Here is a 13,719-nt window from a genome sequence, read left to right as displayed (position 1 = left end):
GTGTCCTGCTGAGCGCTCATGGCATTGTCTCCTGCTGCGGTACGGCTTCGTATTCAATCCTCATGGTACTGTGTCACATTGTATCGAGACCTCGTGTCACTGTTTCATATTGTATCGGGGACGTCATTTTGACTGACGCAGCTAATGGGTGGTGAGTCAATGGTTTGAGGCCCTCAGCCCACCCCGGGCGGCAGCGGCGGCGGTGCTTGCAGCGACGATAATGGGAGAAGTTCGGCTTTCCCCACGGCGCTCAGGAGCTGCTCATCCATCAGGGCAGCCGTCATCGATTACCGCCGACTGCCTTAGTCATCCACGTGGGGTTCGTGTTTCATGGGGAAACCCGCTTGACTTTCCCATGGCCTGGGACACGTTGGTGGAAAGCCTTTGGCGGTGGTGTGGCGGGAGGTGGGGGCGAGTCAGAGAGATAACCTTAGCCCTTGGTTGATGTAGTATGGAAACCTGAGGCTCGACTGTTGAAGGAGGAGGTGGAAATGAGCCGTGCAGACAGGACCCCCTGGCCATGATGACCCATGGAAGCCTTCGTTCGCGAACCTCCGGAATCGACAGCCATAAGACTTGGGCTGGAGTGTGAGAGGTCCAGTTCCTGATCGCCTGCTGCTGTAGGAAGCCCCCACTACCCCTGCCAGCGGTAGGAAGACGCACCACCACCCGCTTGTTGTTGTCCGTCAGATGTTGTCACGCTGTAGCAGAGGCAAGACATCGCTGCCGTTGGAAGCCGAGTCCCCGACTGTTGGAAACGCACAGTCAGGCTTTTAGGAAACTTAACACCTCTCTGTTCGAACCCCCTAAGCCCTTACTTTCACAAGGTCTGGCCCTAGCTGTTCCAGGCCCTTGGCCCTAAAGATAGAACCCCAGTACTTGTACATCATTAAATGATTGTCCATCCCTCATTCTCCTTGTTATCAGAAACTCGTAGACACCTCCCCCCACCCTTCCCCATGTCTCACCTGTGCCACTATATATACGCCTCTTCCGCCATGTTTACATACGTTCCCATCCATATATACACATCACTCCTCTATATATACACCTCCACCATCACATAGTCACTTATTCCACCATAGATATACATCCCCCTCCATATACACACCTCCACCATCATAGAAACACATCCCCCATCATATCACACATCCCTGTTCATATATACATCTCCCCACCCTGTTCATATATACATCTCCCCACCATGAAAACACGCCTTTCTCCATATGTACTCGTTCCTGACCATATATACACGTCTCCCCTTCATACGTTCACCTGCACCTGGGCTGTACATGGTCTACGTAATCCGTCCTCCAGTAACAAGGTGGGACTAAGCCTGCAAGTGAAAAACGGGACAGGGGGGGCCAAAGTTCGTTGCTAATTGGTAGAAAACGTGGAGCGGACGTGAGAACCTCGGGGAGTGAAGGGGGAGGGGGAGAGGGGGGTGGGGACTCGGGTGATTAATGGAGGGCAGGTATATTTTTTTCTTACTGGTGACAGTCGTGAAAAAGAAAATCGTGAACTTTTTCGTCGGATTGAAGATTGATGGTCTGGCGTGGTGAGCGTTGACACAAAGCTCAGAAAAAGAAAAGGAGAAAAAAATGTTTGATTGTGCACCATTAAGATTGCGTGGTAAGGACATAAAAAAATATTTTTTCTCTGTCTTTCTCTCTTGAAGTAAATGCCATCATTAAGCGAAACATAACCATCTCTGACGCGCAAAGAAATTTTTTTTGTGTGTGTGTGTAATTGCATATGTGTACAGTACTGGGAGGGTCTGCGCTCGTGGGCCCCGTGTCTTGTGTGTGTGTGTGTATGTGTGTGTTTGTGTGTGTGTGTGTGTGTGTGTGTGTGTGTGTGTGTGTGTGTGTGCTGGAAACTCGCCCACAGCTGGGGCTCTCGTCCAGACCATTTGGCAAAACGGATTTAGACTCAACTTTCCGCCTGGAGGACGGAGGGTGCGAATCCCCTCGCCTCGCTGCTGCTGCTGCTTCAACTCTCTTGGAGTATCTCTGTACCGTCATCAGATTTTCTGTAGTTTACACGCATCCGTAGTAACGATGGTGTCCCCAAGTGTACTGGGTGAGTGAGGTTCACAGAAGCACAGATTGATATATCTCTTCAAGCCAGTCGTAGGAAAAAAATGTTTTCCCTCCTGTATTTTGTCATCTCCACACTTCATGTAACCTGCAGGTTGCTGTACCCCCCACTCCCTGCTCTTCCCGCGCCCTGTCTTACCACTTGTTGTGCCCTCACTCCCTGTTCTCCCTTCTGCTGCGTGTTACACCCTCCTCTCTCCCTTGCTTCTAACTTATGATCTGTACTAATAATGCATCTCACTCTTCCCACCACCCCTCCTCCCTTCCTCAACCCCATGACCCTGACGTCTTGTATTCTGCCGTATACTTTTGTACCCCACCCAGTGTGTCTTTGTTCCTTGTTACCGTCTGCTGTACCCCTCGTCTGTGTACCGTAAATCTGTTGTACCTCCCAGTCTGTTCAGTGGCCCCATGTTGTCATACCACACTGTAGTTGGTTAGAGCGGTGCATCTTGTTGTGGTTGGTTGGACCGAGCTCCTTGCTGTGGCTAGATATGATGGTATAGTTTATGAAGAATTCATATCTTCTGTTCCTGTCTCTAATTTTGCTGCTGCTGTTTACCACAAAACAGGAACCTGTCATCACTTAATGAAGAACAACGTTGAACAGTTGAACAGTCCTCTCATCAAATGGACAGCAGGACCTGGTGTAGTGTCCTCCGTCTCCACACTAATTTCTCTTGTCTTGCCTCACTCCATCTCATGATTCTCCTTGCCTTTCCTCTCTCGCTCCTCCCTGAGGTTGTGGCGTGTGTGTGTGTGTGTGTGTGTGTGTGTGGCGTAGTGGTGGAGAAGGTTGTGGTGTGTGGTAGAGAAGGTTGTGGCACGGTGTTGGAGAAGATGTTGGCGCCATGATGATGAAGGTTGTGGCACGGTGTTGGAGAGGGTAAGACGGTGTGGTGTACGAGTGAGAGGTGAGGCCGTGTGGGGCTTTCAGAAACCTTCCTCTCGACCTTGATTATACACAACTGGTTCGTCCATCACGGTGGAGAGATCATCTCGACAATTTAACGAGCAACCAAATTTTTTTTTCTCTACACGTCCCGTCCCCTCACCACCAACAACACCCCTCAATTTTCCCAGTTATCTTCAACGCATCCCACTGATGCTGGCCGCTGGGAGGACCAGGATAGTTCATCAGCCAAGACGTGCGGCGGTCGGTGGTTGGTGCTACGCGCGAACCCTGGCCCCCTTTTTCGGTAAAGGCTCGTCGTGAGTACTCCGCCTGCAGCTCCCCGAGTTAATTTCGTACCGATAATTATTGAATACCGTCGAAGGATTATATATAATCACTGCGTGTGTGGCGTATAATCCCAGAAGAGCTGCAGGCGTGGACGTATAATCGATTCCGGGTTATTTTCACCCGCCGCAATTTCGTCCGGGTAAAAACGCTGGCGACTGAAAGACCTGACTACCCTCTCATCCACACACACACACACACACACACACACACACACACACACACACACACACACACACACACACACCACCCCCAAGGCCGCGCCTTTTCCATTACATTATTTTTCCCAGGCGTGGTTGTCAGGGGTGGGGTTCAGCAGGCGTGTGTGTCAGGGCCAGTGGGCGCGGGTGTCATGGTTAGAGGGCTTGAGTGTCAGGGTTAGAGAGCGTAGGTATCGGGTTCAGCAGGCATGGGTGTCAGGTTCAGCAGGCGTGGGTGTCAGGGGCAGTGGGCGTGGGTGTCAGGGTCATCAGGCATGGGTGTCATGGCTAGTGGGCGTGGATGTCAGGGCTGAAGGGCGTGGGTGTTAGGGCTAGAGAGCGTGGGTGTCAGGGTTCAGCAGGCGTGGGTGTCAGGGCCAGGTGGCGTGGATGTCGTTTCCAGTGGGCGTGGTTCTGGGATGCTCACCCTGTATATTCCCCTGGCTTTGACGTCGTAGGTGTGAGCAGTGCAGTGGGAACCCATACATTCTGCAGTGGGACTTGATAGTGAGCTTAGTGGGAGGTGTTTACATTGTATGGGTCCCATCATTTTCCCAGCTCCACCTGTCCCTATTATGCCACTCACGTTCCTCTTCGTTCACGGCTGCCAGTCCTAACAGTTCTTGTAGTATGGCTCGTGGACCACTAATGGTTATATCGTAGAACTGTAGCCATCCGGACATGTTGTCGCCTACACAGTCCTTCCTACCAGTTTTTAACTGGAACTTGATCTATCCAGTCACTCAGTACAGAGTTTTCCCCTCCGGTTGTAACACATAACCTCTCTCATGTATCCTCCGACATCCTCTCAGTTATTGCAGGGCATTTTCTGCCGTCTTCATCGCTCCTCTCCTTCTTGCCCTCAACGCAGAGTTGGGAGGGCTGCTGGTGCTTTGTGATTTTCCGTCATCCAGCCAGTGAATAAGCTCCCGAACATTTATCTGGTGTCATATACAAAGGTCACTCTTTTATGTCCTGTATCCTATTATTTGTATGATTTCTTACCTTTCGTGTCATACCTTCGGAACATCACTATGTTCCCCAGTCGCCCCCCGACCTTATCTCATCTCACGTGTTCCTTTCCTGCACGCCGTATCCTCGCGTTCCAGCGTTTGCCTCCTGCATCTTTCATCGGGTTGTCTGCACGTGAGTCCCTCAGTCGAGTTCGTGATGGGTTCTGGCGGTCTCCAAAGCACATCCGGCGCGAGGCTCCCCCGAACGGTAGCTCTTGTACAAGTGTCCGCATCTCTTATGGATCAGCCCCGTCCTGAGCGCGACGGTCGGTGGGACCATTAAAGCACGGCGATCCGTTCCCTGAGCACGAAGGGTTGATCGCTGAGACATGGATGGCGGGGGATTTTGACCTGAACCCTTGAGGAATCATGCCAAGGAGGTAAGCCTGTTAGAAATGGAAATGACATAGTCCTCATGTTTCCACAAACTTCGAAATTCCAGTCCGCCGACTAAATCTCAAATGGCATTGTGGTAGCGCGGTAATATGGTAGCCAGATAACATAGTAGCCACCTAATGCGTTAGTTAGTGGTAGGTAGGTGACTATCGGTTGCCAGGTGGAATGGTAGCCAGTTCCAACACTATACTTGGTGTAGGTCGGCTCTTTCCATTATCAGATTTACGTCGCCCGGGGTCCGTCAGTTATCCTAAGAAACGCGTTCCTTGCGTTTTATACTAATAAGATAGCTAGTATTTATTTTCGTCCTGTTTATGAGCCTTAAAAGAGAGTTAGGTGGGCGAAGCAGAGCCAAAGCAGTTGAGAAACTTTTAAAAACGCTGAAACATGTTTGTGCCATCGCATGTTACCCGTTTTTGCCCGAGGGTAAATTACGTTTTCTGTGGAATGTAACTAGACACCTAAAGGGGAAGGGGGGACTCCTCTGGGAGCGCCCAGTTTGAGCGAGGATTTCCGGGAATCTCCCTGGGCTTGGAATATAACCAGGGGATCAGAGAGATGGAGACGAACCAAGAAGTTTCCTTTCATCCCCGTGGGAGTGGTAGATGGTCTCCCCAGGGGAAGGAGAGGCGCAGTGTTTGGGGCAGTGAGTTGTGTGTGCGCGGGATAATATTGAAAATTGATCTATTCTGAAGTGTTTTCGATTCTGAGAAGTCTCACTCTGCTTGCTTCAAGTGCATCCTGAGGGAAAACAGAAAAAAGCTGTCTCATATATATATATATATATATATATATATATATATATATATATATATATATATATATATATATATATATATATATAACTTATAGTTTTATGTATGTGATGTGATCATTACACGAAAGTGCACTAGGGAACTTATAGTGTTTCATTTCCCCGTGAACTCCTATGAATGTACATATCACATAATATTCCCCAACAGCCAGGATTCGAACCCAGGTCCTTTTGCGGGGCATTCGGGAGTGCTAGCCGGTAGCGTGCAAGGAATAGAGTGAATTGGAACGATGAAGTATACCGGGGTCGCTGTGCTGTCAATAGATTGAACCAGGGCTTGTGAAGGGTCTGAGAAAGTTTTTTTGGGCCTGGATGTGGAAAGGGAGCTGTGGTTTCCGAGCATTACACATGACAGCTAGAGATTTGAGTGTGAACGAATGTGGCCTTTGTTGTCTTCCTAGCGCTACCTCGCGCGCACACAGGGGTGGGGGGTGCCATTTCATGTGTGGCGGGAAGGCGGCGGGAATGATGAAGGCAGCATGAATATGTACATGTGTATATATGTATGTCTGTGTATGTATATTTGTGTATCTGTTGAAGTACATAGGTATGTATATGTGCATGTGTGGGCGTTTATGTATATACGTGTGTATGTGGGTGGGTTGTGACGCTCTTTCGTCTGTTTCCTTGCGCTGCCTCGCTAACGCGGGAGACGGCGACAAAGTATAATGAATATATATATATATATATATATATATATATATATATATATATATATATATATATATATATATTTATATATATATATATATATATATATATATATATATATATATATATATATATATATATATATATATATATATAGCGGGTTTTATAAAATCTCTCCTGCCGTATATAGGTATAACTCTCACACAAATTGTTCAAGTTAACCAAATAAAACAAGGACATAAGAACTGCCCCCGACACTCGACCCTAGCAATTACCATGAGCGCAGCAACACTTCACTACCCCCAGCAGCTGGGGCCGGGCCGGGCCTGGCCTGGCCTGGTCGGGCGGGCCAAGCAGCAGTAGTAGTGGCGGGCCGGGTCGGGCCGGCCAGGTCTTTGTTGTGCTGGTGGCCGTTAATGCGGTACGCCGGCGTGTCTTACCCAGGATGAACAACGCTAGTCTCTTGATGTAATACGAAATTACACTGGAGTTAACGACCGCCAGTCCTCACCTTGCGTGGATCGGGTTGGGTTGGTCGTCTGTTTGTATCATGGTTGAGGTGGTGAGGATGCTGCAGACACATGCATATTGTCACGGGGCAAGACGCTCTAGATTTACATATTTCTATTTAGTAAGATATAAAAGGATGTGCTTTATGTGAAATAGACCCGGCAGAACTCTCTAGCAAGCTAGATTATGTTTAGGTGCTGCAAGCTTTGGTGGTGGTTTTTGTCTTGTGGTTTAATATAAGTAAAAGAAAACTGTTTAATTTTATACTTCATGTGGAAGGCTTTGTTCCTCTGAGGGGAAGAAATAAAACTATTGTTTGCGTCACCTGAGATCTGTGTTAGACTTCATCGAACTTTGATTATATACATTAAGATATAAGATTTTATTTTATCAATTCAGATGCCATATTCAGTTAAAAAAAAAAAAAAAAAGGTAACGGCCATATTTAGTTTTCCTCATCTTCATAATGAAGGTAACATCGGCTCTGGGTATCAGAATGCTCTTAATCACGTCGTACAACGACATGTCTCCCCCCCCCCCCTTGGTTACACTTGTTACCATCTTCAGTCGCCGTTCGCGCGAGGCGGATCACGTCGGGCGATCGTCTGTCAGTGGTGGGGTGGGGTGTGACGTCAGAGGGTGGTGGGCGCAGGTGGAGGGGGCCGTGGCAAGCATGCACAATGTCTGTTGCCGGCCGAGCCATCGTCGTCCCAAAGCTGTTCTTTGTGCGCTGTTGCTGCTCGGATCTTCCGTCGCGTTCCACTGTGTTGTGTTTTCTTTCTTTTTTCCTCTCTCTTTTTTCTCTCGTTTTCTGAAATCTCTTAACCGTTTTGGAGTACGATGGTACTGCCCTTAAAGGTCAGGTCAGAGGCCGCACCGTCATACTGAAGGGTTGTAGCGTTGTGCTCAACGGATTAAGCGACGGATACAGTCTCTCTCTCTCTCTCTCTCTCTCTCTCTCTCTCTCTCTCTCTCTCTCTCTCTCTCTCTCTCTCTCGTTGTCTGTTGGTTGGTTGTCCTCGGTTCTCCTGTTGTAGTAATGTCCCAAGAAGTGCCCCACCTTTATATTTAGGCTAGGCCTTTCGTTTTGGTCGGAGCCGATGATCATAGCTAGGATGGAATGTATATTGATTTGATAATAGAGTCATTGCTTATTGCTTAACTCTTGATGATTATTAATTACCATGTCTAAGGCATATTGATTTGAAGTGATTGTGAAGAGTACTCACAGGTGAATGGTTATTATTTTTTTCTGGTAATCATTGTACCATCACTATTCATTATATATATATATATATATATATATATATATATATATATATATATATATATATATATATAGATATATATATATACCGCAAGATATGCAAGTTTATTGAGCACTTCTGGCCATCTTGTGGTCGGTGGAGCACACAAACCAGTCTTCGGTTAGGGATGGTTATCCCAACCTAACCTACCTGACCTTCCTCTTGTACTTGAGCTGAGGCAGCCAGCCGTTCCTCATGCGATCAGCATCTTATCTAACGTATCATTGCGTAACGTAACCGCATAACGTATACAGTAACCAAGAGGAAGGCAAGAATGCGTCCGTACGTGAGGAGAGTCGAGCCTCGGAGGGAGCGTGGAAGACGAGATTAATACCCAGCCGAGGTGATGGGTCCTCCATCTGTGGTGCATGTGGCGTGTGGGACTCACATGTTCCCGGAGGGTAGCACGTGGAGTTGAAGAGGCCCAGCGTCACGCCTTGTAGCAACTACCACAGGAATACTTGCTGCCTCATCCCTTCATCCATCTGATACTTTTATCTATGACGTATGAATTCCTGTCTTGCTTCTATTCCCTGCTTGATTTGTGGACACTATGTAGTATGTAACCTCCCCCTTTTCACCTCTTCCTTCTCTGTTTTCTCATTTTTTGCTTCTCTTTTCCCACTTCTTCATTTCCCCTCGTCTTCTTTTATCATCCCGACATTTCTCAACCCCACCCTTCCGTACTCCATTGCCCCTCCCATCTCCTCGGCCCCCCCTCTCGCTTCCTTTACACCCGTCCCTTACTGTAGTGGGTCGGAGGAGAGTCCTTTCACTGTCCTTCTGTGTAACATTAGCCGATCCTCTCACTCCCTCGCTAGACATAAGGCCCCTCAATCCCACGGCCGTGGAAAACATGTTTGCACGGGAGATGGGATGGACGCGGTTGTGTCCCTCTCCTCCCTCCACCACCACGGGGGGGGGGGGGGGGGGGGTCCGGTGCACGTGTCTGACCTTTAAGGGAAGGTACTGTTCTTCCCAGGGAGGGTAGGCTGCAGGGGGGGCGCTCTCCTCAGTGGCGGAGGTTCGGTTGTCTTCTGCTGCGCTTTTGTGAGGCCGAAACTCGTTGCACTTGTGCACGGTGGAGACCTGTTGTGCCTGTGTTCGGTTGAGACCTGATGACCTGTGTGGGATTGTTATTGGTGGACCTGTGTATGATTAAGATCTGGCGGGCTCTGTATGTGTGTGTGTGTCTGTGTGTCTGTGTATGTGTGTGTGTGCGCACGCGCATGAGACCTGGTCATGTATGCGGTTGAGGACTGGTGTCTGTTTATGTTTGTGACCTGGTGAATGGATGGCCTTTCCAGCTGTCGTGGGAGGCTTAAAAAGTTATTAGGAAGTGACACCTGTACCCCGGAACGTCAGGATATCACACCTGTGTCACTTGGTGCCCAATGTGTCAAGCTATGACACTCTGGTGTCGTGTGGTGCCCTAGGATGCCTGGATACGATACCCGTGTCATACTGTGCTTCGCTATGTCATGATATGACACCTTATGTCTCGTGTCCCGGGATTTTGACCCTTACTCCAGCGGTGATACATGATGTGTTCCTCCAGTGGTGAGCGTCGCAGACTGCGGCAGTCCGGGTACCCGGGGTCGTCAGGCTCATGATATTACACTCCTCCTACCTCCCTACACCCCCCTACACCCCCACCTCCGGCGAGAGTGAATATTGACCCCGGAAACGAAAAATGAGGAAAATAAGTTTCGGGACATTAGTGTGAGCGGGGATTAATGAGGCCCAGCTGGGATCATCAGCCAGCAGCGCCGGTGGCAGGGTATTTGGATATCGTTCAGTCCTCGCGAGCTGGGACACTGCGCTCTCTCTCTCTCTCTCTCTCTCTCTCTCTCTCTCTCTCTCTCTCTCTCTCTCTCTCTCTCTCTCTCTCTCTCTCTCACGTTGGACTTGTGTTCACCTAGATTTGCCTGCGATTAAAGTTACTCTGTTTAGAAAAGTAGAGGACCAGTGTGAGATATGTGCTTGGTTGACCTACATAGCTTTGTACTTTGTACGTAAGATTGTATATTATTGCCAATCAACATATATATATATATATATATATATATATATATATATATATATATATATATATATATATATATATATATATTAAACTGACCTTGAAATTATGTTCAGATGTCACACATGTTTTTCGATGAATGTTTGTAAAATTGCTTCATCCAGTTGGACGACAACGGTTGAAACTCGCACACATCCGTCGCCCAGAATCCCTCGTCTTTTCCCAGACTTCATTCCTCTCTGTCTTCACCTGGACCTGTCGAGGGGCTGTCCTCGCTCGCTGTCTGCTTCCTCACAGCATCACCCATTGTCGCACCGCAGGGGAGTCCTGCTGCATAGGGCTGTTGAGAGCTACGTCACTGCTGTTGTAGTGACCGGACGCAGCTGGTGGGGGCTCCGTAAAACGACTTTAACCTCAGTGGGTTTTTTTTTTTTGTTATCACGCCCACCTCCTTATGTATCGTGAGTTGAATACCTTCACCTATATATTTTTTTCATACATGATTGTTGCTGTTTCCCACATCGATTGTCACGCAGTGGAGTAGGCACAACTAGGATGCAATCTTCTGAAGGATGTGGCGTATCCTTCAGCTCCTGGCGAGTGTAGCAAATAACAACGGTCAGTTAGTGTGAACTTTAATTGTAATTGTTATTGCTAGGCAAGGCCTTCATGTTCCTGGCACCCGCCTTCTTAACCCGTCTGAGTTGGGATTGCTCAAGAGTACTGGCTGTGAGGGACAGGTCAGGCAGGCGAGATCCACTGTGTGTGTGTGTGTGTGTGTGTGTGTGTGTGTGTATGTGTGTGAGGCAGGCACGACCCTTGATGTGACATGCACCACCCTGGGTGAGGCGGGTAAGACCCACGGGTGTGAGGCACGAACGTACGACCCTGTATGAAACAGTTTCGACCTTGGGGGAGGCAGGCTTGACCCCCCCCCCCCCTAACGTAGGGTTCGTTAGACTTGTGCTCGTTACTGTAGTTGGGGTCAGGCGATGCTTTGTTTTGCCTTTTGAATTTGGAGGAAAATTCAGGGAAACGAGAGAGAAAACAGATGAAGCGGTGCTGCTTGGCTGGGCCGGCAAAAGACTACATTGTGCGGTAGTTTCTTGTGAACCTTATGGTACTGTGCGAGGAAGTGATTGTGTCAAGTGATTCTCCACAGGTGTTGAAAATTAATACGTAGAGGAGAGTACTAGAAAGATGCCATGGGTTGTGGAGGAGGTGTGGTGAGTGGCGGTGGGGCGTGGGTGGTGTGACCACCACAGACTCACCGAACATGTCGAAGCCTCGCTGGTAAGAGCGTCCTTCACCGTGAGGGCGCGTGGGCGTGGACTTGAAAGCTAGGAGGCGTGGTGGGGGGTGCAGGTGGGCTTGGGAGGAGGATGAGAGGCGGGCGTGGGAAGGCCAGCCTCACTCCTGGTGTGGGACGTCTGATGCGCTGGGGTCGACGGGTGACGTCCGCCGCGCTCCGGCTGGGGCGTCCTGCCCCACACGTCCAGCCCACCGTGTACCACGTGTGGGCCTCCGTCAGACCTCACGCCTGGGCCAGGATATACCTCCTGCTGGGCCCTGCACGACACCCACGCGCGCGCGCGCCACGCCAGCCGCTGCGGCCTCAGGTAAGGATCGTCACTGTTCTCACGGGCAACTGGTGTCAGTAGTGCCACCAGCTCTTGGCTTCCTGCTCGTGGCTTCTTAAACGTCTTCTCTTGTCTATGACCTTAATCTACTGTAGTCCCCCATTATCTTGACAGAGTTTTTGTCTCTAATTGATAAATATCAAGTGTACGTTTCATTACTTTCGAGGATCTGAGCTTTTCCTACATGAACTTTACATTTTTTTCCCTCCCTCCGTCGCTCTGGACCCCGGGTGAAGCGTGTTGTGCAATGTGTGCAACATGAGGGTAATGATAGCCCCCTCGCCCGCTCAGCCAGCACCACCTGTGCCTAACCTGTTTGGATGACGAAATGTTACATCGGGATTCATGAGCTTTCATCACTAATGTTACTGGTCGTGGGCCTCACTCCAGAGAGCAGTAGTAAACTCCCTGTCTGTGTAATGTAAACTCCCTCGGGTTTGTAGCCCTACCGTCCGTATGACGTAAACTCCCTCCATTTTGTAGCCGCACCGTCTGTATGACGTAAACTCCCTCCATTTTGTACACCTACCGTCTGTATGTCGTAAACTCCCTCCATTTTGTAGCCCCACCGTCTGTATGACGTAAACTTCCTCCATTTTTTAGCCCAGTTGTCTGTAAGATGTAGACTCTCGTATTTGTAGTCCCTGCTGTCTGTATTAGGTAAACTCGCCTATTGTTCGTCTTGAGTGTGTTTTCTCTGTATATTTTCAGCCTTTGCCCTGAAGTTTATTCAGTGAAACTATTATTATTATTATTATTATTATTATTATTATTATTATTATTATTAATATTATTATTATTATTATTATTAGTAGTAGTAGTAGTAGTAGTAGTATCATTATTTTTTCTCGTAATTCCAAGAATCTTCTCTCGTCATTATTTCACTGGTCTTGAAGATGCTCGTGTGTGAGCCTTATGCTGCTGTACAATATTTACTTCCCCGTCCGAGGAACGGGATAGCCTGTGTCATTTTACGTATATTTAGGATCCTGCCTGAGTCCAGGATCCCCTTCCAGAGGATGCTTGATGCTCCTGCCGATGGCGTTTTGAAGTTCCCTAGAAGAATATTGTTCCAGGAAACCTTGCAGGTTAGGAAGAAGTCATTTCAGTGCGTTATATTTTCAGATGAATCTTGGTTCACTGAACCCTGGTTCGTACTGGCTCTGTTACGTCTCGACCATCTCGTGTCCACGAATTTCTTCTGCTCTGTAGAAAGCCAGTGATACTTGTGGCCTCTGATTTAAAATGTTTTGTATGAATGGAAATACATCTATAGTCTTTTGGTGGCTCTTTACTCTGTATTTAGTTTCGTATGATGATGTCAGTGTGTGATGGATCTCCTCCAGTTCCTCAGACAGGTTTACTTCCCTCGGTTGAGTGAGCTGTGACCTTTCTTTTTCTTTCTTAGGTCTACAGTGCGTTTCCTCGTAGTGATGAGAAAGTTGTCTTCGTCTCTCGTATTAGTCTGTTTCATTAACGTTCCACTGGTGTGTGTGTGTGTGTGTGTGTGTGTGTGTGTGTGTGTGTGTGTGTCACGTGTATGTTCTGGAATCACCCATTTGCCTCGCCCTTCTCCTGGTGTGCTACTCACCAGTGATCCCTGGCCTACCCGCCATACTCGCCTGCTGCGGAAATGGTTGGGTTTACCTCTGTGACAGCTGCTGCTGCTGCTGCTCTCTCGTCCCCTAACCTGGCTTCTGTTGTTCTTGTTCGCTCCTCTTTCCGTCCGTTCCTTCTTGTCCCCCCATCCCTCCGTCCGTCTATCCGTCCGTTCCGTCTTATCCTCCCGTCTCTTCGTCCGTCTGTCCGCCACCAAACGACACGTA

At 48.6% G+C, this 13,719-nt stretch overlaps 1 protein-coding gene across 5 annotated transcripts in view; it reads left to right on the top strand.

The window, feature by feature from the left end:
- Positions 1 to 13,719, top strand: part of step (cytohesin steppke) — a 369,634-nt gene that overhangs the window by 230,099 nt on the left and 125,816 nt on the right. The window contains exon 1 of one of the 5 annotated variants that reach the window (XM_071669038.1): positions 11,303 to 11,872. The exons of the other annotated variants lie outside the window; for them this stretch is intronic. Coding sequence (XP_071525139.1) covers positions 11,636 to 11,872 — 237 coding nt within the window. The 5' untranslated portion in view covers positions 11,303 to 11,635. Of the gene's footprint in view, positions 1 to 11,302; positions 11,873 to 13,719 lie in introns of those variants that run through there. 5 annotated transcript variants of the gene reach the window in all.

Source organism: Panulirus ornatus, chromosome 13 (genome assembly GCF_036320965.1).
Source record: "Panulirus ornatus isolate Po-2019 chromosome 13, ASM3632096v1, whole genome shotgun sequence".
Classification (NCBI taxonomy): domain Eukaryota; kingdom Metazoa; phylum Arthropoda; class Malacostraca; order Decapoda; family Palinuridae; genus Panulirus; species Panulirus ornatus.
The sequence above is the reverse complement of the archived record's forward strand: the minus strand, read 5'-3'. Positions and strand labels throughout refer to the sequence as shown.